General features: G+C 43.5%; 1 protein-coding gene and 1 long non-coding RNA gene across 2 annotated transcripts in view; both read right to left on the minus strand.

Moving 5' to 3' along the window:
* Positions 1 to 1,152: 1,152 nt before the first annotated feature.
* On the minus strand, positions 1,153 to 9,422 carry LOC115368035 (uncharacterized). Its single transcript, XR_003928975.1, has 4 exons — positions 9,180 to 9,422; positions 8,740 to 8,837; positions 2,528 to 2,602; positions 1,153 to 2,437 (listed from the first exon to the last, which is right to left on the minus strand). It is a non-coding gene; the product is annotated as an uncharacterized LOC115368035 (long non-coding RNA).
* A 690-nt stretch (positions 9,423 to 10,112) lies between these two features.
* Positions 10,113 to 23,661, minus strand: part of LOC115367659 (CCR4-NOT transcription complex subunit 3-like) — a 37,894-nt gene continuing 24,345 nt past the window's right edge. Inside the window, exons 10-19 of the mRNA XM_030063503.1 lie at positions 22,346 to 22,479; positions 22,137 to 22,193; positions 19,179 to 20,178; positions 18,050 to 18,155; positions 17,458 to 17,605; positions 15,975 to 16,071; positions 15,609 to 15,807; positions 14,754 to 14,886; positions 14,065 to 14,190; positions 10,113 to 13,291 (exon numbers count right to left, since the gene is read on the minus strand). Coding sequence (XP_029919363.1) covers positions 13,193 to 13,291; positions 14,065 to 14,190; positions 14,754 to 14,886; positions 15,609 to 15,807; positions 15,975 to 16,071; positions 17,458 to 17,605; positions 18,050 to 18,155; positions 19,179 to 20,178; positions 22,137 to 22,193; positions 22,346 to 22,479 — 2,099 coding nt within the window. The 3' untranslated portion in view covers positions 10,113 to 13,192. The remainder of the gene's footprint in view (positions 13,292 to 14,064; positions 14,191 to 14,753; positions 14,887 to 15,608; positions 15,808 to 15,974; positions 16,072 to 17,457; positions 17,606 to 18,049; positions 18,156 to 19,178; positions 20,179 to 22,136; positions 22,194 to 22,345; positions 22,480 to 23,661) is intronic.

A 23,661-nucleotide genomic window follows, 5' to 3' on the forward strand; every position in this document is an offset into this window, starting at 1 on the left:
TTTTGGTATCATCATTTTTCATTGGTTTTATATGCACTCCCATATATTTTGCCCTTTAACCCGTTTTAAATCCGAGAGTTTGTTCTTATAATAGCACTCTGTTTTGTGTGAGATCATCATATATTTGCCTTATATTGAATCATCTTTAACATTTATTTGATTATACATGTGGTTGCTTTACTTAAATTTCATCTGCCGTACGTGAGCTGATTTCTTTTACCAGAATTTTACTTAATTGCAGCTGTGAACTTGTTTTTGCTGCAGACTCGGCTGTACATTCTTGTCCTGATTGGTTGATTTTATTAATGATCAATGATGTCACAAAAATATGCTTATTTATTTATTTAAACAGTAGCTGTATTTCCTCAGGCAGTCGCTTCAGGCCACCATCTGAAATGGCATGTATGGAGTGTGTGTTACATAATAAATAATTATCATCATAATAATAATAATAAGCCATCAAATAAACGTCACTGTCTTGATGTGATCTGGTGTTGAACAGAGTAAACACACTTAAAGATATAAAAAGATCAGTTTAGCCTTTCCTTTCTCCCTCATCCTCCCTCTGTCTTTGTGCTGTCCGCTGGTTAATACACGACAAACGCCATAAAATAATCTTTTACAAATGAGCCAACTCCTCCTGTTAATCAGAGGCTCGTTATGAATGCGGTTTGAAGAGCCACAAGCAGCAGACCGCTCATTAAAGTGTTTGGTTTGGAACGGAGACGCTGCGTTCAGCTGAGCTGCACAGCACCGACTCAGGAGTTTCCCTGCATTTTTTCATTAATTTGGTTTCCCTTAATGTGTTTAATAATTGGTGCTAAAGAGGAGGGTGCTGTCTCCCCGAGTCGAGCCTCAAATTGCTCCCTGGGGTGTAGAGACGCTCGGAGGCGGGGCCGATTAGAGAAACACACGCCGGGCTTCACACCTCCATTCACATTCAAATCACATGTACTACCTCGCTGCTGAGGCAAGTGTCAAATATCTCGTGTTTTTTTTGTCACCCGCGATGTTTACCGCCTGTGGTGCTGACACACTCAGAGAGGAGAAATGAGGGTCTGTAGTCCAAATTTTAAAAGTCAACTTTGACTCAAAACCACAAAACCAAACACACTCCGACTGAGACATGAGAGAAATCCAAGAGGGCTGGAAGAGGAAGGAGCCATTTCTCACCTCATGTATTTGAATTTTGATGATATTGATCAAGTTAAATCTCTTAACACAAAAACACAAACAAGGTTTAGGTACATTTTTAATATCAGTTATACAGTATGGTTTTGCAAACACAGGAATCAATCACCAATAACCAAAGGGTTGCACATGTGTGAGACCTCTGTTGGATATTCTTGGAAACAGACATATAAGGGGACGTATTAAATAAATATATGATGTAATTTGTCTGAGGTATGCCGAGTAGCTTTGGGAATCTAAAAATATGTGAGAAATATGTGCACTTAGATTGTTAAAATACAGCTCAATATGTTCCAAGAAAACATTAAAAAAAAGCTCCGTGTTTTCTGTTTTTAGCACAAAATTGACATCATCGTGCAGACATCTTTCTCTCTGTGTCAGTCCACGGCTGATTTACGTCGTTACGGCTCAAAAAATCTCAGCGACTATGCACAAAATGCACAAAATATTCTGTTTTTTGCCCTCATTCTGAAAAAGTCAATATTCCTGCTAATCTGTTCACACGGCTGATGCGTACTTCGACAGCTTCCCTCTGTCGCTCATTCAACCTCCTCCTTTTCTTATCGAAACGCTCGGCCTTGTGATTTCTGCACATATGGAAAAACCCAAGTCTTTCATCAGATCTAAAAGTAGGTGTTTCCCTTTCTGACCGGAAATGTGTGACTCTTCTTTTGTGCACACTCCTCTTCCCTAGACACTGCTGGCTGGTTGGTTTGTTTAAAATGCACACAGCTGAGCATATTCCCAATGTGCTGCACAGACGACTACAGAAAACTCCTAAAATAATAATAATAATAATAAAAATAATATCGGTGTATTCCACATGGGTTAGTCTGAAAATACTACAGTTGGAAAAAGGCCTGATTCAGAATATGCTGTTTGCATGACTCAGATCAAATTAGGAATATTGTCATATTCGGAGTAATGGTGGGAAATGAGTGTGCATGTAAATGTTCTGAGTGACCCAATGGGATCTATCAGTGAACGTCAATAATATATCAATATTGATAATTGTTCCACTGATTGCCCAAGAGATGAATCGACAGGAGAACTGGACATTTACTGTGATGTCCTTCTTCATTTCTGTCTTCCCTTCACACGGTGGAGCCGGACTGCAGAGCCGCCGGCGGATGTTTGTCATGATCAGGTGGCGGCGGTCCAGGGACGGCGTGATGCAGCCGTCCTGCCGGCGGTGGCTGAGCCGTCCCATGCTGGGCACCATCCCTCCTCCTCCTCCTCTGTCGCCCTGGAAGAAAAGACCCCAAAGACTCTTTTCCTGCACGTCCACGGCTGTCAGAGGTGGAACCTGCACATGAAGAGATGCAGCGTCTCTTACCAGGATGAGGCCTTTGTGTTTTTAATGCACTACCACCGATGCACTGATTCCCTCTCTGCTCATATCAGCTGGTGTCTGGGAGGAAGAAGAAGAGATGAAGAGAAAGAAAGACAAGGGGAAGGAGAGATGGGGCAAAATTGAGAGACAATGAGAGACGGTGATGTGGCGATAAAAAAATAAAAAAGTGATGCAAACCAAATGAGGTCAAAGATGAGATAGAGCATGAAAAGAGACGCGAGACAAACGTGCAGTTCAAGGAAGACACGTAAGACGGGCAACATAAAAAGGATAAAAGAGAAAATGGGGCAAAAAAGAAAAGAGACAACAGGAGAGACGCGGCGATAGAGGTTGTGCCAAAGAAAGGGCGAAAAAGGAAAGTCACTTGCCAAAAAAAGAGAAAAAGAAACCATGAAAGTTAAAGGAGAGGAAGTGAAAAGTGTAAGGAAAAAGGTGGGGAAAAAAACGAGAAGACAACATAGGCAAAAGAGAAAGATAAGAGGAAAGTGAAGGACAAAACATGAGAGAGAGTGATGGGAAAGGAGGAGGAAGAAGGCGAGATCGGGCATGAGAGGGAGATGAAGCAGCGAGAGAGAGAGAGAAGGTGAAAGAGGAAGAGAAGGAGGAGAGGAAGCAGGAAGGAGACAGAGACAGAGAGAAAACAGTTAGTGGGGTTCATTAATAGTGAAATCCAGTGTTCCTCTGCTTTCTCCACAGCCTGGGACCGCTTTAATCTTCAAAGCCTTTTCCATGGAAGCAGCTCCCCAAGAGCCAATTTAAAGCTGACCTTTAGACAGCCACCTCTCTCCCTCTTCCTCCTCCTCCTCCTCCTCTCTCCCTCTCCGTCAGCTCTCTTTCTCCTCTCTCTTCCGCCTCCTTTTTCCTCCTGTCTTTCATCTCTCTCCCACTTATCCTCCTTTCCTCTCTCGTCCCGGCACTCTGTCTGCCTCTTGTTTGGTTTCTCTCTCCCTCTCTCTGTTTACTCCCCCTCCTGTACGGCCAAATTATCTTGAGATTTCTCCCTGGCTGCTGACCGGAGACAAAGGAGCCTTTATCAGTGTCCTTTCTCCAGCGCCGCACGGGCAGCCACATCAAAAGAGCCAGGTTTCACACAATGGATGTAGGCCTCTCTTTTTATTCGGGTTTTTTTTTTTTTGAAGCCGGTGAAAGGCCGTTCACCGACATCAGGGGTGTTTTACAGCGACAGCCGACGTCTCAATAAGAAACAGCGGCAGCAACACTGATAACACACACTGTCCTATACACACACGTCCACTTTGCTCTTTTCTCTCTCTCTCTCTCTGACATAACACCACAGAGATTCAGCCTGGATCCACTTCAGGAAACTTTTCTGCCGTCTGATGTAAAGACTCGGCGTCTGGTGCCTCTGCTGCACAGGAAGTGATGAGTTTTATGTTTCTGGTTTATTTGGAGTGAACAGAAGAAGAAGAACGGGGGAAGTTCACATGAGCAGTGACAGAGGAGAGACTCAAACTGCAGCAACAGAAAAAATCAAAGTCCCACCCACACGGGTTGACTGATAGACTTAAACATTTTTTTTTTTTTTTTTAAAAAGAATCTAACATCCAAGTGAATCCTATTAAAGGATTAACAGCACAAAATGAGGGTAAAAGTGTTTACACTGTGTAATTAATGAAGAGTAAAATTATATTAAATAAAGCAAAATTTAAAAAATCCATTATTTTTTAGTATTTTCATAAAATAGACTTCTTGAGGAGAAGTGCTGCATCTTTTAAATGAATCACCTCACACTCCTGTAAATGTGAAGAATAAATAAATGGGTAACACTTTACAATAAGAATACAACAATTAACGTTAGTTAATGCTGTAATAGGCCTAAACATTAAGTAACAGTTAACTAACCGTTAACTAATGTGTCTAAGAATCATGTACTAATGCTGTTCATGCTAAGGTATTAATTTATATGTTATTTAAGGGTTATTGTAGATATTATTAACATTAGTAAATGCCATAATAATCCTTAACTAACAGTTAATTAACCATTACGGCATTAACTAACGTTAACTAACGTTAATTGTTGTACTCTTATTGTAAAGTGTTACCAATAAAGGTTATAATGGTGTTTAGTGTGAATAATACAGACTCTACACAGAGGAAACAACAATTCTTTCGACCAGCTCAAGACAACAAAAGAGGGCAGAGATTTGAAGGTGAACAGGAGAAAGAGCAGGATTTTCAACTTTGACCCGTCTCAGGCATTTGATGAGATCACTGGACTGGATTTTCCTTTATTTTTTAACAGAATTCACAATCTGCACAAACAACAGATGAAAATATGTTTGATTTATGTTGGAAAAAATGTCACTTTTGGTGATTTAAGCCATTAAAAAAAAGCAAACGTGACTGAGATGAGCTTCCACAAGCCTGAGCACGCTGTCGTCTGTTTAGGCGTCTCTGCCTTCGACTGAGTTGAAATAATAAACAGACATGAAGCGGCCTCCGCTCTCACCTCGTGATCGCTGCCATTTACACACACACACACACACACACACACACACACACACACACACACAGTATGCATAAGATCCCCCATGTAGTGACTGTCCATCACTCAGCCCTGAGCTGTGTGTGTGGCGGCTCCCCTCCCCCTGCTGGCCTCAGTAATCCCAGGGCGAGCGAGAGAGACAGAGAGAGAGAGAGAGAGAGAGAGAGAGAGAGAGAGAGTGGACCCTCACTCGTCGCAGGCAGCCCGGCCCCAGCGCCCCTCCCCCTCTCTCTCCGTTTCCACCCAGCCCTCTCCTCTCCTTCACCCACCGCCTCTCCCTTCTTTCTTGTCGTCTGCTTGACCAGCCTCTCTCTACATCTCTTTCTCTCTCTCTCTCTGTCTTTTCCTCCCCCTTCCTCTCCATCTTCATTTTCCAGACGCCTCGTTTTTCACCGCCTCTCCCGTCTCTGCTGCTCCATAATTTCCTCTCTTCACCTCCACCTTCTCAGGTTTCCTTTCTCTCTCTCTCTGTCTACTTACCTTTTCCCTCCTTTTTTTCCCCCTCATCTCCCGAGTCCTTTTCTTTCACTGCCGCTCTGTCGTCTCTCCCACTCCCTGCCGTGTTAAAACTAAATTAAAAAGATGGCTGGAAAACGTTAAAATGAAATAAAAATAAATTGAATATTTGAAGAAAAGAAAGACTACAAGGTGCGCTACAAAACGAATTAGAATGAAATTAAAATGTGGAGAAAAATTAAGATTCACCTTTTTATGATTATTATTTAATGATAATTTAATTCCCTTTTAACGATGGAAACAAGTGAAACTGGTCATTTTCAGGTTAAAGCAAAAACGAAATTGCTCATGTGCCGTGAAAACGAACGGAAACCGAACTGAAAGTGAATCTAACATTTGAAGAAAGGTCGGAGTGAAGCTTCATCATGAGATTTATCAGCTTCTTTCAAAAATAATCTCATCGGGATTGTACCAGTTTTCAGAACGATATTAAAAGATCCTCTTCACTTTTCCAAAGGACTTTGTTTTTATTGGACCGGTCACTGTGAATTAAAACATGAGCCCTACCATCACTGTGATAGCAGGGAGAGTAATCTGATTACTTAACGTGTTACTGGGTGATGCATTTCTCCCAACACTGGCTGTCCAGTCCCTCCCAGTTTGGACTTGTGGGTGTAAATTAAAATTTCAGTGGGCTCATCGTGTTTACAGATTACAGCTGGACATCAGAGAGCGGATCGGGACGCGTGATTTTGTCCAAACCTGACCCGAGCACCAGATCTTACTCGTCCTCCATCGTTACGAAGCCCACGTGTTGCCTTCAGGGTCCTCATGTAAACTGCAGCACTACACTGGACGTTGCCCAGAACAGACAGCAGCTCCATCATTTTTCACTAAAATGACGCAGACACAACCCGAACCCGAACATAATTTCTACATTTTTGTCCAAACCTGTGGCGTTCCACCGGGTCTCCACGCCCTACTGGACATATACTGGTCCCTAACCACTGGCAGTCATGGGCAATAATGGCCAGCAATGTCAGCTTCATGTAAAAGCAACAGTTATCACTCAGTTTTCGATGAATGATCTTCAGCGAGCGAGACTAGAAAGCATATTAAGCAAATTTGAGTGGCGTTTCCGAGTGTGTCTGCATGCAAATCTATTCGAAAACACTAACCCTAACCCTAACCCTAACACCAAGATGGCTGCCAGAGAGGTTTGATAGCAGCATCATGAAAGCCGAAGCTGCAGGTTTGGAGCGAGGAGCGCGCACGAGTCCGTTCCTGTCAGCTCTTAAATTCTCCCAGGAAGCGAACAGAGACGAAAACGGACAACTCTGCCAAACTTTGACTTCCAGCTGGAAATCTCAAACACATGTCTGACGGTGACTCGGCCTGCAGGAATGACTGGGAAGCCCCTCAGCCTCTCCTCAGCTGTGACTACAGTTTAATCAATTAGTGGAGGTGAAATCAGTGTGTGGAGGATGAGTCAGTGTGTGTGTGTGTGTGTGTGTGTGCAGGAGACGGCTGGGTGACACATCGTGTGATTAATTAATTTGCTTATCTTTCAAAAAGATAATTAAATGTATAATTTGTTCATCTGATCGAGGTGATAATTATTCACTTTCTATGGAAACAGTGTCAGTTTTTGTGAGTGGCAGCTTCAGGAGGCATAAATGAAACATATTGTTTTGCTGTCATGTCTGGGCAGCAGTGGGATGTTGCCATGCGTCCCATCTGCTGAAGGTGGAAGAAAAGCCCGGTGGAGCCGCGGCTCCCTCACAGCCAACTGGAAGGTGTCGGTCCAGCCGGGGGGATTTTCACTCCGGGTGCCGCTCCAGGCCTGAGTAACACCGCTAACTGGCTGGTAAATGATTGGAGTTCAAACAGTGGCAGTGTGTGGCCGCTCCGCTGCGCTGAGGCGGCGTCACAGGCGAGCTGAATCCACAAACACGCCAACAAACAAGCTTCGCAATAACAATCACTGCTGCCAACTCTCTTCCAAGGAAAGCAGGCAAAATTTGCACATGACTTTATTTGAGATGCTGCTCTGTGATCATCAGACCTCTTCAGCTTAGAGAGGAGAGCAGAGTAAATATAAGAGCATCAGCATCAGATGTACCGATCTGTACTGAATGCTTTTGGGAGGCAACACATTCACATTTCTGCTCGTGCTGGAAAAGTTGCAGTTATTTATTTTGTGATTACATGTGACTCTCTTTTACTCGTGCACCGACTCTCCCCTTGCCTTGATTTCCTACATTTCCCACAATGCTCTTCCACAGCCTCCAGTGGGACTCGTTAATTTACAGGAAATTAATAACTTTACAGTGTGATCGTTCAGCTGCAGATAATCTGTGGCTGCAGCCTCTTTTTACAAAACACAACCTGATTTAGACCAGTGGGGTTCAGACTGGGGTCCAGGGACCCCCGGGGGGCCTTAAGAACGCTCTAGGGGGGTCCTTGGCAAAGTAATGAATTTAATTTAACCATAATTTAACTCATTATAACTTGTTAACCCATGTATGAATTGTTAATTTTAATCTCACCACTTAGCCTGATTTAGACTCACACCACCAGTGTATTTTTTTTTTATTATTATTATTATTATTATTGAATTCTATTCACTTATTTAATATATTTATTTCTGTATTTTTAGCCTGTTTGCCCTGTTGGTCTAACCTTTTATTTTCTCTGTTGTTTCTGCTACACTCGTTTTATTCATGTCCTCTCTTTTACTATTTTATCATTTCATCTTGTACTCTTCAGCATTCATTTACTTTTTATCTACTGTTTGGAGTTTTTATTTATTTATTTATTCATTCAATTAATTATTTATCTTGTTTTTCATATCTTATTCATTTTATTACTAGTTTTATTTTGCTGTTTTGAGTTTTATCTGTCTCTTATTGGTCTTAGCTGGTGTTTTCTCATTGCAAATTAATGACAGTTATTATTTATTTGGGTGCCGGTGTGATATTTCTTTTTATTATTATTATTATTATTATTATTATTTTATTGTTTTACTGTGTGAAGCACTTTGTGTTACATGTATTGGTATGAAAAGTGCTACACAAATAAAATCTGACTGATTGATCACACATCAGCTGTATATCCTGTCACACATAGATTTCTGTTGTATGTGCCTGCAGGGTTTGTACAGGCTATAGGTGCTGTGTGTGTGTGTGTGTGTGTGTGTGTGTGACAGACAGGCAGACAGACAGACAGATACCTGGTTTTACGCAGAGGCTCTGGAGAGAAGATGTTGATCGTCACTATTTTCCCCCTTTGAGGAGACGGAGAGGAGAGAGCAGCGCCCCGGATCAACTGCTGTCCACATGAGGAGCGAAACACACGGGCTTTTTAATACACGGAGCCTCAACAATGAAGCCACAGTCTCTCTCTCTCTCTCTCTCTCTCTCTCTCTCTCTCTCTCTCTCTCTCTCTCTCTCTCTCTCTCTCTCTCTCACACACACACACACACACACACACACACAGGCGCGCACAGAGCAGACAACAGAAAATGTGGCATCGGTGACGCGTTAATTACCAATCAGCAGAAAGTCACGTTGAAATGCAAACTACCGCGCTCACATTTTCACCCACTTTCCTCCCGATCACTGGAGGATACTGGATATCGATAGCTTTGAATCGATATGATATGAAATGTACCTGCTGTCGTCCTTGCGTGTCTTTCTTTCCAAACACAAGAAGCAGATTAAATCCTGTTCTCGGTGCAGTGACTTGGTGCCCAAGAAGCTTCACGGCGAGGCAACTAATGAGGCTGTCAAATAAATAAATGAATAAATAAATAAACAAAAAGAAGCCAATCAGCCAATCCTGAAGCGGAGAGCCCTGCTCCTCCGTGCTGATTGGCTGTGGGCTGCAGGCTGCTTTCTCCAGGTGAAGCTGCTCTCTGTGTCACAGCGACTTTTATTTTATTTTATTCAGCAAAATGACAACAGCACACTGGACCTGTTGGTGGTGCAGTTCCCACTGCTCACCAGCAGAGGGCAGCAAAGCTCACAGATCACTCCCTGCCCCTTTAAAGCCTTTTCAGCTCTTTTCTACAGAACCGGGTCCAGGCTCGACAAAACAGCCACACTTTTATAAACTGATTTATTCCAGAGACTGACTGAGTGACAAATGTGTCATTTTTTTTTCTTTTTTACTAAATAAACTGAATACCTTGCAGCAGTTTGACACATTTCATGAATTGTAGAATAATGGAATTTTCTACACACAGTCATTATCATCACTACTCCTTTTCATGACAAAATAAATTAATAAATCAAATAAACATAAATATCCTGTTGCTCTCTAAAGTCACATACCTTCTTCTCTCACCCTGAAGCTTCAGTTTCTTGTTTGCCGCTCCTGCCTGCCTTTCATTTTCATCTCCAGTGGCTGTAATCTGTTGAATCCCATTCTACTTATGCAGATTTATCACACTGATTTGAAATGATTAAATTCAAACTATGAAATATTCCATTACCGACACACAAAACAAGACAGGACCACAGGTTTTCTGAAAAGTAATTCTTTTATTAATATTTTACAATCCTTTATTCATGGTTATGTCATTATTTACTTTGTTTTTTTTTTTGTGTTTTTTTTTCTCAGCTCCACTTTGCAAGTGTCATTATTCCATGCTGTCCTGACGACAACAACGACAAACAAAAAAAGGAGAGGTTGAAAAAAAAAAAGAGAGTCTATACAACACTTTGTCAAGGGGGGCAGAGAGAGATTCACATTTCGGCTCTCGGATTGACCTCTCATCCCGTCCGCTCGCCAAAAAGAGTAAACGAAACGTCAGAAAGCAGGACTGTCAGTCAGGTGAACAGGTGTACGTGTCTGTCAGGTTATAAAAACACCCCACACTCCTGTTGAGAAGGTAATGATTTTTTTTTTTTTTTGTTTAATTTTTTTTTTTATTATTTAAAAAGAACCGGGGGTCTCGTTCTCCTCTTTGTTTAAAATGCGTTCCCCAGCTCTCAGGGGGAAAAACAACACACAGTCTAACACGATCAACTCAACAAATACAAAATATAAAGATGGTCTCTCTTCCAGGCGCTACTCCAAACATTGGAGGATAATATTTATTTAAAAAAACAAAAAGCCTTTATGAAATGAAAGGGCCATTATTCATTAAAGACAGGGGGAAATGCTTTACTTACTTCAAAATGAAATTTAAAAGCAAAAAAAGAAAGTAATTTTGGTGAAAATCTTATCTGTGGGAGAGATTATTTAGATTTTTTTTTTTTTCTTTGTGCTGTGGTGATGGGAGCTGCTGGCGGATACATTTCCTCGTAAAATGATCTATCAAACACTTCCTGAGAAAAAAGGAAATATCTACCTGGCATGAAGAGAGGAGGGAGGCTGGCCGGCTGAGAGAGAAGAAGAAGAAGGAGAAGGAGAGAGAGAGAGAGAGACAGACAGAGAGAGACAGAGAGAGAGAAAGAGAGAGAGAGCACGGAAATGGAAGCAAAACTTGGGTGTGAGTTTGGGTTGTAACGTCGTCGAAAAGCGGCTGTGGGTCGGCGGCAGAGGTCAGGAGGCGGGGGCCGGGCGAGGAAACCAAAATCATGACTTGTCATTAATAATAATAATAATAATAATAATAATGATAACGATAATAATAACAACTGGGCAGTATACGTCTGTTGTGGGCCCAACTGGCTTGGTCAAAACCCTCGGTGTGTAAACATTCACTAGCAGGCTAGAGAACAGAGGAGAGGTGGGCAGCGGTGCTGGTGTTGGTGCCGCTCAGCACGGCGACAGGAAGTGACCGCAGAGAGGAGGGGGGAGAGGGGAGAGGTGTGTGAGCGAGAGGAGGTGGAGGTGGAGGGGGTCCGGACATCCAACAGCCACAGTTTGTTGCTGGTAAATTGAAAAAATCCCACTCGTTTTTTCATTTATTTATTTTTTTTTTTACAAAACAATCCATGGCGCTCAGACGGACCATGTGTTATCCTCATGTAGAAATGTGACGTTAAAGGAACGAAGCTGTTCAGACGCGGGTCGACGGCCACAGGAGCGAAAAAGCTTCCGCCCGCCGTGATATTAAATACTGAAATATATAGATTTTTATATATATATTATTTTTCAAGTGTGACCCCGTTGCTTTAAAAACGTCTCAAAACCCGCCTTGTAGCGACGCTGACCGGGTGAAGCGGCTGGTGGAGAAGACAGAATAAAATCATAGCTGATGGTTTTCCACTTTGGATGGATGGAAGGATGGATGGATGGATGGAAGGAGGGAGGGTAGGAAGGAAATTTTTCTCTAAAGGCCACAGTGGCTGGTAAATCCTCACAGCTGACCGACCGCGTTCACCGCTTCACGAGCCGAGCGGGTTTCGTTTTTTTTTTTTTTTTTTTTTTTGGGACAGATCAGGTGAAGCGTGAAGACGGTCGGCCCGAGGAGGCGACGTTACCAGACACAGCCGACGTGCGCCCACACTCGGCTGGTGTGTGGTAGGGATCTTCTCCCCCCTGGTGGGGCGTCGGGGCCGGCTGCAGCGAGCCGGGTCAGCCGGGGTCGGGTCAAGGTGGGGCTGCCGCATACCAGAGGCAGTTTAACTGTGCGACTCGGTTTCTGAGGCCTTAATCCTCAGTCGAGCCCTTGTAGCGTGGGAGCCGCGGCGCTTCATTTATTTATCCACCGCTTCCTCCCAAAATCGGTGCCCGAGTGGGTGGCAAACACACTAAAGAGCCAAAATACACCCGTGGTGCTTGGCTGAGGAGGGGTTTCCCAACCTCCTAAAAAAAAAAAAAAAAAAGTTTTGCATACTCGGATCACAAATGCAGCTGCAGGGAAACACTCATGTTGAATCAGTTTGGTTGGATCTATTTGGTTTGGCTGCTTGTTTCATCGCTCCACCCCAACAAGAATTACTTGACAAATCCGGTATGCAGGACAGATTTAGGGGTTGTGGGCGGGGTCTCTACACTGGCAGCCACTCTAGGTTTTCATTGGTCTGCCACGCTGCCAGTTCAAAAATGGGGGCGGGGTTTAAATGGTACGATAACCAATCATCTTTGGTTCTCAGGGGGGGCAAAAAGAGGCAACATGGAAGTGTGTGTGTGTTTTCTTTCTCTTTTTTTTCTTTTTTAAAGCAAACATAACAGGATAACACATAGGGAAAGAGCACATGATAGTCTGGATAATTTTTTTTTTTGCTTGGTTTTTTTTTTTTATCATTTTATATCTGCCGAAAAAAACAGAAAGGGCTTGTGTTTTTTTTTTTTTGTCTTTTAAAGAGCGTTCAAGTTGAGGCAAGAGAATATAAACAGCTTGGATGAAAATGGAAAACAAAAAAGGCCTGATGATGGAGGGCTGGAGAGGAGGAGGAGGAGGAGGAGAGGAGGGGGGGGCAGGGTGGTGTGTGAGGCGGTATCACTGCCGGGGTCGGGGAGGGGGGAAACGGGAGGGCGAGAGGGAAGGGGGTCTGAAACGTGTGACGCTGTGCCGCGACTTCAAGTCTTTGCAACCCGGCCCCCCCTCCGGCCGAACGGCTCCTCCCCCCCCTGACGCGTTGAGGTCACATCCAGGAATGTCAACAGTTCGTCCACCCTCCGTTTTACTGCTTCGCTCGTTCTCCGTCTGTCCCTCGCTCGCTTTCTCTGCCGTCTGTCCGTCCGTCCGTCCGTCCGTCCGTCTGCGTGTGTGTGTGTCTGTCTGCGGGTCACTGGAGGTCTCGGTCCTCGAGGTACCGGTACTCGAACGTGAATCCTTCCTTCTTCCGCTGGCCCCATTTCTCGTAGTCAAAGTAAATGTATGTTCCCTGAGACGGAAGGAGATGGAGGAGGCGTTTTTAAAGAGGAAGGAAGGCAATAAAAGGCTCAAACAGCTTCCCAAATGTACCACCAAGGCCTCAAACATTTACCTCAAACTCCCCTAAAATACCCCAAACTGCTCAAACTAATTAGTTTTGGTTTCATTGGAGAAACTATCTCAGCACTTTTGGTAGCTGCTGATCCATCTGGGGAGTTTTCGTGCACTTCTGGGCGTCCAAAATCTCTTTTTCTACTCTCAGCCCTTGTTTGTTTCCTTTTGGTATAAAAATAAGCGAGCTGTGTGCAATTCAGTAACGTCACTTTACGGGGTTTCCAATTTGAGTTTGTAATTTTGAAACGGTTTCCTCTCGCTGCCCTTCAGAGCAGCCAACACGAGGGGAAAAAAAAGGTGCATGTTTGAATCTTTGGATAGATGTGTGTGTGATTCATCTGCTAACACCATTAAAAATGATTTTAACTGCCCATATATATTTCTTTTTTCATTTTCTGTAGTTTTGTAGACTGGAAATCTATTGGTGAAATTGGCACTGTGTTATGAAACCGCTCTGAAACAGTAACAGTAACATCATATAAAGTAAACTCCCATCTAAAGGGGCTGTTTTTTTGTGTTTGTTTCTATTTGTCTAAACAGATTTAACAACTACAGGCCCAGATTCAAAACTATCAAAGTCTGAGGAACATCTTTAGCTAAAGTTTACAGATAATAATAATAATTCGGCCCTGACGTTTGTCATCAAGAGGCCACAGAGCTGCAGCTGACCTGCTCAAACTCATCAGTAATGGTCTTGGGTTCCTCGTGCCTCTGGAACCACATCATGTACTTGGTGTGGAACCTCCACGACTGCTTCTTCAGGGCCTTGGCTGCCAGATACTGGGCCTTGGTGCCCTGCAGGGGGGAGAGGACAGACAAAGGAGGGAAGGAGAAAGTCAGAGGGAGGAGATCAGCCGGCCTCATCACTTGGAACAGAACAGGCTTATACAGGCTGAAGGAAGTGGAACCAATAATCCACACAACACAGCAAATGCAAATTTCGTTTCCTCCTTTATATCAACTGGAATTACCCAATCTGAGGAAGGTCAAAAAATAAACAAAAAATAAACAAAGAGCTCGAATGCACTGAGTTATTTTACATGCACAATCTTTTACAGTTAGTGTGATGCTCAGCTCCAGATTTATTTATTAATTACTTTGAGTTTGAGGATCCTGTTTTATGTATATAGTTATTTATGTGTTTGTTACATTGACTTACATGTCAAATGTCAAAAGATGTGTATGTGTGTGGCATTATATCAGCCAGAAATGCCAATAGTTTTTTTTTATAACAGTGTTCAAGTGCTTTAGGGTGAATTTCTGCTTTAGGCACCAAACAATCTCAGACTTTTAGCGATCAGTAATCACACACACACACACACACACACACACACACACACACACACACACTCGCGTACCTCCAGGTAGTAGAAGATGAAGAAGAGGGTTTCCGTGGAAAGCCTCTGGTAAAACTCGACCGAGTCGGAGTGGGGCGGTGGCACCTGGTGGTGGAAAGGCAGGGTGGGGCACGGGTTCCTCATCAGGTACTGCCTGTGACGTCCACACACAGCCACACAAAAACAGTGTAAGTAGGAAACAATGGAAGGAACAAAGGCATGTATGTAATTAGCAGGTGTTAATCCAATGTGGGCGGATATTTTTCTCATGAATGTGAGCTCAGACTGAGGCTACACCTGACGGAGATCTGAGCACAACGCAAGCCGGACCTCGTCCAAACGTCATCAGGCAGATCCTCCTCTCATTAACATGTTTTTCCTCGTTAAGATAACACTCAAGACACTACACATGTATACACATCTATTGTGTCCCATTCCTATTCTGGTTCCTATTTGTCAGTTTGAATTTCTCCCTCACAGGATCACTACCGGGAAATCTAATCTAATCTAGCAAGTACATTTTAATTCCCAGTATAAATGGGAAGTGATAAACAGGACCATTGAGGGGAAGGTGATGGAAATGGAAGAGAGGGTTACTGCAGTTGGTTGGAAACCCTTTGGCTTCAAGCTGGGTATCAGAAAACCTGCTAATTAGGATCAAGCCGCATGAAAGCGCTGCATAAAAGGTTTAGCAAAGGATGGAAATGAAACAAACACACACAAACACCCACACACACTTGTGATGGATTATCTGCCTCAGGCAATTTTGGAGTCTGTGAAAGTTGTTTTTTCACACGGAGCAAGAACGAACAGCAGCAAATGGTTTCTTGTGAAAGGAGGAAAATGAGCCTTGGCAAAAAAACACACAGGACACACCTGATCCTCTCGGAGTCGGAGGGGTGGGGCATGTGCGTCCACGCCGACTCCTCCATGGCCTGTTGGTAGATCTGGTCTTTGGAGAGCGGCACCGGCCCCAGCGGGCAAACCCCCAACGACGGGGGGATGCTGACCTCTGACAGTGAGGGTTGGGGGGCCGATGGGGGCCCCGAGGGGGCCGCAGTGCTGGGGAAGATGTCTGAGGAGAGACGGGAGGTGAGTCAGGGCCGATGATGTCATCAGGTTTCAGGTTTAGAAGCCGTTCAGATTTGGAGGCGAGTTGACTTTTTGTTCCATTAAACTAAAACTCTCCTATTTCTGCTCTGCGTGTGTGTGTGTGTGTGTGTGTGTGTGTGTGTGTGTTACCTGTGGCGAGGTGCAGGGAGGGCATGTCTCCCTCCATCCCTGAGCTGAGTGCTGCTCGCTCGGCCATGGACTTCAGGCTGCTCAGAGGCTCCTGGGGCTGATGTGGACAGACAAGGGGAATCATGGGAAAACAGAGTCTACCAGCTGTGCGCGCACATTTATCGTTCTTTCCTTCTATCGTGGAACCAAGGTTCCCGCACCGGTGATGACGCTGCCACGGAAATCACTTTTGCCTCATTTGTGGACTGTTTCTTTGTTGCGGTGCCGTCCCGAGACACCTCAGACATAAAATCTATCAGCCGAGGAGCGATTCCAAAACAAAACAAGGACACAACACTGAATAGGAAGCCTCCAAATAAACTCTGAAATCTCGGTCTTGATAAACACCTTCAGATAGCTCTGCAATACCTTCAATAGCAGTTTATCCAACCAATCTCTCTCTTAAAATACTCCAGAGAGTCTCAACTGCTGCCTGTTAAAAGTTCAGCACGAGACAAAACTGGAAGTTGTCATCTTCCACCGAAAACGTGACCAGAGCTGCTTCCACCGAATGCAACACAAAGAAGACGAATGTAACTTTGGTCTCCGTTTATTCTGTGAAACACGTAAAAACAAAGACCTTCTTGCCCATGTTTTGAATTAAAAACATATTTCAAAGGGAAGGAGAAGCGCTCTCATACGTGTGATTTAAACCGTGCGGGAGGCTTTTCAAGTTCTTCTCCTCCGCTCGCTCTGCTTCTGCACTGAGAGCAGCAGCACCACGTCTTCACACGTCCAAACTATGGGAGCCTTCGTTTTGCACTTCAGAGCGAAACACAGCATGAACCTCTCATATGGAGTGTGATTTGTTTTTGTTTTTTTTTATTAATGCAATGCATCAAACAGAATAGGTCTGCACTAAAAAAACACATTTAAGAGCAAAACTATCAACACTGCAATTACAAAAATGCTACAGTGCAGTATAGATGATGCACACTGTCCACAAGGTGGCAGTGATACTGTTTATTACATTATAACTGTGGATGCTGTCAAGCTGCCTCTCTAATCGAGACTGGCCAATCGAGACGTGTCTTTTCAGCGCAGGTCCCGCCCACAAGATTCAGCTCAACAGCGAGCAAAACTTTTCAATGTGTAAACAAAACTTTTGGATTCACAAACAAAAGGTTTAGATTTGCAAACCCATCCTGGATGTGCAAACAACAGTTTTTGATTTTACTTGCAATAAAACATTTTTTTGATGGACGTTTTGCTCTCAAATCTATTTTTTTGATTGTGAACCTACTCTTGATTTCATTGCAATATTTTATTTTACTCTGATTGTTGTGATTTTGCAAAGTGATGCGTGGTTGACTTTATCATCTGCATAATTATGAAATCCTACAGGAAGCAAATGTGATAATGAGAGAGAAGCTGTGTGTGTGTGTGTGTGTGTGTGTGTGTGTGTGTTTGCTCCTGTGTGAGTGTATCAGGGTTATATTCACACCTTGATGATGTCAGAGGCCTGCGAATACGACAGCGGCCCGTTCAGCAGGCTGCCGCTGCCCGCCGTTTTCGCCTCGCTGTAAGAAGCCGGCGAGGGCGAGCTGGGAGACAAACTCAGAGACCCGAGTAAACTGGAACCAGTGTCCTTACTGGGGGAGAGGAAAAGAAGAAGGGCAGGAGGAGGAGAGGCAGAGAAAAAGACAAAAGACGGGAGTGACAGCCACCCAGAGAGGACGGAGAGAGAGGACGATGAGACCAACTTGGTGTGAAGTTTTTTGTAGCATCAGAATCAGAATCAGAATCAGAATACTTTATTGATCCCCAGGGGGAAATTACTTTTTGTTACAATAACAACTCCCATTCAAAGTGTAAAGTAAAATAAAATAAAATAAAATAAAAGTAAAATAAAAGTGTAAAGTAGTGTAAAAGTGTAAAGTAAAATAAAAGTAAAATAAAATAAAAAATATATAAATAAATAATATAAATAAATAATATATAAAATAAAATAAAAGTAAAAAAAAAAAGTAAAAAAAAGCCAACCTTGACCCACGTTCCCATATTATTAAAAAAATAAATAAATAAATCACACTCACGGCTGATTGGCTGTGGAGGTCAAAGATGAGGGTTGGCAGCTTTGTGACTGGCTGGCACTGTTGAGGGCGGAGTCTGGCGTGCTGTCTGCTACCACAGCACTGTAACCTGCAGCGACGGACAGGAGGACAAACCGAATGTCAGAGAAACAGCACAATTTATCCAAACTGACCGTCAAGACAGGAAAAATGTTGCCGGGGAGCCACTGAGGCACACAGCAGCATCTGCAGTCACATCTATCTACACTGAGATTACAGATACAGCCACACTGTTTGTAGCTGCTGGTTAGGGCAGAAATAATTACCCATACAATACAAAGTGTGCTCTACCACACTACAAGAGCCTGCTCTTTTCTCTTCTATATCCTATTTTAAACTTGTACACTTTAATTTCTTGAGATGTTTTGTTCAGTAAACGACAGGAATAACATGTTTCTTGACAAGGTGATGTCACTCTGAGCTTTAAATTATCCCGTACAGCAAGAAGTAACCCAATACGTTAAATGACAACGGGATCTGCAACATCATGAGCTATGCACTTAAATGTGTCTCAACAACAGTTTGATAGGCTTTCTGTCCAATTTTCAATCGTTTAAATGTATAAAAACATTTAATAAAGTAAGTGACTGGGTCTAAAACTGTTCATTGTACAGCAACAGCAGTATATGGATAACTGGATCACTTCCACCTCCGAACTTCTAACAATAGACTTCCTAAAATAACAGGTAGATACAAGGGTCTGGAAAGGAATGAAAGGTTTTGTAACCTGTGTAACGACGGCCATCCTGGGAGATGAATATCATGTTTTGTTTGAATGTAAAACTTTAACCTTGTCCGAGAACAGAAATAAGTACTTGCCTAAATATTTCTTAAACCGCCCATCAATGTTTAAATGTATAGCTTTACTGAAGACTGATAATTTACAAACAATTTGTAAATTGGGTGCTTTCTTGAATAAGGTTTTGCTCTTTAAATGATCGAGTGCAGGCTTGTTTTTTCTGTTTATTTCGACCTGTGATGACTCATTATGGCTGTTCATCATTTATTTTGTATTATTTGTACTTCATACCAAAATTGAAGAGTTCATAAATATGACTAAATATAACTAAATATGAGAAATCAGGACACTCACTAGTGCTACCGTTCTGCTTCTGTCGGCTCGGCGGCCGGGCAGAGAGCAGCGAGTTTCCTCCCCCGACTCCCGACACGCCGCTCCCTGCTGCTCCTGCTGCCCCCGAGCTGCCTCCGTTGCTCCCTATGACTCCTACTGCGCTGCCCGGTGCCATGCCTCCGACCGGGCTGGGTGCTACCAGGGAGGGACCCGGCAACCCCGACTGAGCAGACCCCAAGCCCAGGATCCCAGAACCGACTACGCCCATGCCGGGCGCCGCGCCCAGCAGGCCCCCCGTCGAGGACGTCGGCCCGCCGACCGTGCTGCTCCCGCCGCCGATGGGCCCCACGGAGCTGTTGGTTGTCGTAGTGATTACGCCGCCCAGAGAGCCAGGCAGGCCGCTGCCGACCGCGCCCGAGGCGGCCGCCTGAGCGTAGGGCGCCGGGGTGGAGCCCGACAGGAGGCCCGCCATGGTGTTCAGGGACGCCGGCATCCCCGACAGGCCCAGGCCCCCCGACATCTGGCTGGTGGCGATGGAGCCGGGCCCAGAGATGGCACCTTTCCCCAGGGAGAGACCCAAGCCGAGGCCCAGGCTGTTGGACACCGACGAGGGCCCCAACGTCGGCTGAGGCTGGGAGTTTGAAGTGAGAGACCCCGGGGCGCCGGCGTTGGGGGGAGAGGAGCCGGAGGAGGAGGTGGGGTGGCTGTTGTTCGAGGGGCTGGGGTTGGTGATGGAAGGAGCTGAGGAGGAGGAGCTAACTGAGTTTTTGGCCTGCTGTTGCTGTGCTGACGGGTGCGGCGGCTGCTGGGTGGCGTTGCTATAGCTGCCAGCTGAGGTGTTGGAGAGGAGACCCCCCATGTTGCCCAGGAGAGTGTTGCCCCCAGCGCCGCCGCCGCCGCCCCCTGCAATGGTCGCCAAAGAGACCAACGAGGATGAGGGCGGTCCCGAGACGGAGGAAGAAGAGGAGGAGGAGGAGGAGGAGGATAACGACGAGGAGGGGTTGCCGTTCTTCACAGGCGACTGGAAAGGAAGTGAGAAGGTATCAGCCCTTGTGCTGACAACATACAGCTTTCTTTTTTTTTTTTTTTTTTTTAAATTCCAACAGATTCTCGTCTGAAGTGCTCATCAGGACGACCGCGTACATGACTAATGAAAACATCTGATGCAAGTGGCTCTTTTCCTAAACAAATTAAACATTTTTTAATTGTAGCGATTTAATTGTAGGATCCTAAACATCCCTGATTAGGCCCTGATTGCTATCAGAGCCCTGAAGCTATAACGTGCAATGAAAATGATGGAATAAAGATTTTTAGCACACATGAAGTTTTACTTGTTTTAAAACCGTTAGGGCATCAAGTTCACAGCACTGGTATCATGTACTTTAAATAGTTTCAATAATTTTTACCATGGATCTTTTGTAGCACAGAGGACATATGTTGCTCAAATACTCAGTATGTAGTGTTACTGTATGTTTATGAGTTGTAGAACATAATAAATTATCTTGAGGGAGTAGATGTTAAATTATTATTTGTTTTAAAAATGTAAATTATTTGTCAAACAGACCTAACAATTCAGCTACCAATGAATGAGCAGTAGTATGCGTGTGATAATGCAGATTGAAAAATAAAGCCGAAGTGATACCTCTTCTCTGAATAGACAAGCTAAGCCAGTGTGCTGCCATTAGCCAGTGAAAACAGAGCGGAGTGGCACCTCTTCACTTTGTTACACAATCTATGTCAGTGCGCTGCTGTAGCTGGAAATTTCCTTTGGACTCGCGCGGTGCCGGTGCAGGTGTTGTAATGTTTTTTCTTGGTGGTGCAGGTGCAGGTGAAACACCTGAAGGGATTGTGCCACCCAGATTTGCTTCCCTCCACGTAATTTTCCCAGACATACGTTCATATTCCACACAAAAACAGCATTTCATTCAAATTATGTCAAATTCCGCGATAAAAATAGATTCCGTTTTATTTGGCTAATTCCGCGATTCCGTGATAGCTGAAATTATAGGCTCTACAATGTTAACATAAACGATAACATTAGGGTCCTTTTCACAGGCTTGAACAAAAAAATGGATTAAAATTAATCTTGTTTAGGTACCTTTCTCTTGCCCTTTTCTCTCCCTCTGCAAGCGCGCAGCAGTGGAATGACTCCGGGGTTCATTCTTCAATATAAAGTTAATTGCGGTGTATTTCATGACATTTAAATTATCATTTCAAACTCTGATTATAGTAAGTATATGTGCGCAATTATAGGCTATATATATATATGTGTATATATATCCATACTTTAAATTGTTTTAACATATGAAAAAAAAAAAAAAAAATCATTCCGAAGGCGTGGTGGCTTTTATTTTTCCCAATTATCAATTACATGTAGCGGAAACCCTGATGTATGCAATTACTCAATTTCTCCTTGGGGGTCAATAAAAGTATTTCTGATTCTGATATACTTCCTGTGATAAAATAGACTAGACCTGCAAAGATGAGTCAAATAATCGATTAGTGACCCACTATCAAATTAATCACAAACTACTTTGAGAATCGATCGGCTGAACTGAGTCATTTTAAAGAAGAAAATGTCCAAATGAAAATGTCCTCTGATTTCAGCTTCCCAAATGTGAGTACTTTTAGTTTCTTCAGTCCTCTATGACAGTAAACTAAATATCTTTGGGTTGTAGACTGTCGATTGGAATAAAACACAACATTTGAGGATGTCATCTTGGGCGGTGGAGAATTGTGTTCCACATTTTCCACTATTTTCTGACATTTTATAGACCAAACAACCAGCCAATTAATTGCAAAAGTGACTGACAGATTAAATCCACGATGAAAATAATCGTCAGTCGCAGCTCAAAACACAGTCCTTCCTGTCTTAACTATATATTTACTGTGTTTCTACTGAGAGCTGAGCTGGTTTTTAAATGATCATTGAGAGGTGAGGAGGGATTTGGAGGGCAGGAGGAAAAGTTTTAAAGTCACCTGACTAACTTCACTGTCTGTCGAACGTCCCCTCTTCTTGTCATCTTCCGAGTTCTCCTGAGAAGTAAAACAAAAACATTAACATAACAACAACAACAACCACAAAAACAACACTGGACCACAACAAGAACACACATTCACAGTTAAATGCCATGCAAAGCATTTTTTTTAATCATTAACTGTGCGGAGTTTAAAACACGTTTTCTTACCGTAGTGCAAGTGGCAGGCGAGGGGGGGATGGGTGAAGACGAGGTGGTGGAGGTGGGCGTGCTGCTCGAGTGCTGGAAGATCTCGTCCTCCAAGTGCGAGTGTCCCGGTGGGGAGGTGGCGACCAGCGACTGGGCTGCAGGGAAAACAGAGGGGTTCAGTGCTCAGGCCCAGCGGCTCAGAGGGAAAACAGAGTCGCCACTGCAGGCCTCGCTTCCTGTTCAGGGATTCACACTCGAAGCTGCAGTCAAAACCACCGTGTCGAGTCCGAGTCAGGTCCACAAGTTTGGTTACAATTTGAGACGAGACACGGTCCAAAGGGAGTAAAGGTGCAGTGATTAACTCCTATTCAAGGCTAAAACCTGCAATCAACAGTGTACATGTCTTTCCATGTGGCTAGATAAATAAATAAATAAATACAGTGGTGGAAAAAAGTTTTCCGACACCCTTAAAATTTTACACAATCTCAAATATTATCATGAAGTATTTGTGGAAAAATCTTTTTTTGTGTTTCAAAAGGTGTGGCTGCATTCGACAGATACAAACAAATACAAATTCTATTTTTTTGTTTATTGTTTACAAGGAAAACTAACAAAACTAAATTCTTGACAGTGTAATCTTTATCTTCAGGCGTGTTTCCTGCGTTAGGTTCCTTGTTTTAGCCATTTTTGTGTCTGAATAACTTTCAGATGTGCTGGCTTTATAGCTTGGCAACAAAAACTGTGTCGTTTAATAAAAAGAACGACCTTCATCACTGGTACCAAAATGACCCAATACTCAAAATTTCTTATGTATTTTTATGGAACCAATCAATTTTAAGTTTTTAATGGCTTTTTTTAGGATTTGATCAGTATTTTGGCTGTGACTGTACTAAAAGAAATTGCACTTGAAGACCTAAGAGTGATTTGTTAATGCAATATTTCATAAATGCATGGGGTGTCCGAAAACTTTTTTCCACCACTGTAAGGATTTAGGATTTTCCTGAGGATCAACAGAGATAATAATAATAACTTTATTTGTATAGCACTTTTCAAAACACACAGTTACAAAGTGCGAAGATGTAACTCTGTCGGCTGCAGCTCTGTACTACACACTTCAACATCAAACTCACTGCTTCGTGGGATTTTGACTAATCAACACACAGAAATTGTAGGACCATTACATGTTACACACAGCTATAATCCCTTAAACTGACTGGAGTGCAGAGGAGAAAATATTAAAGAGGACCAGATGGAAACAAGTGTATTTCTGAAAAGGCAGGAAAAGTTGAGTCAAAATCCAAACAGAGACAAAACAAGCCCAAGACGTCAGGGAAGCT

Source organism: Myripristis murdjan, chromosome 11, assembly GCF_902150065.1.
Source record: "Myripristis murdjan chromosome 11, fMyrMur1.1, whole genome shotgun sequence".
In the NCBI taxonomy this organism is placed as follows: domain Eukaryota; kingdom Metazoa; phylum Chordata; class Actinopteri; order Holocentriformes; family Holocentridae; genus Myripristis; species Myripristis murdjan.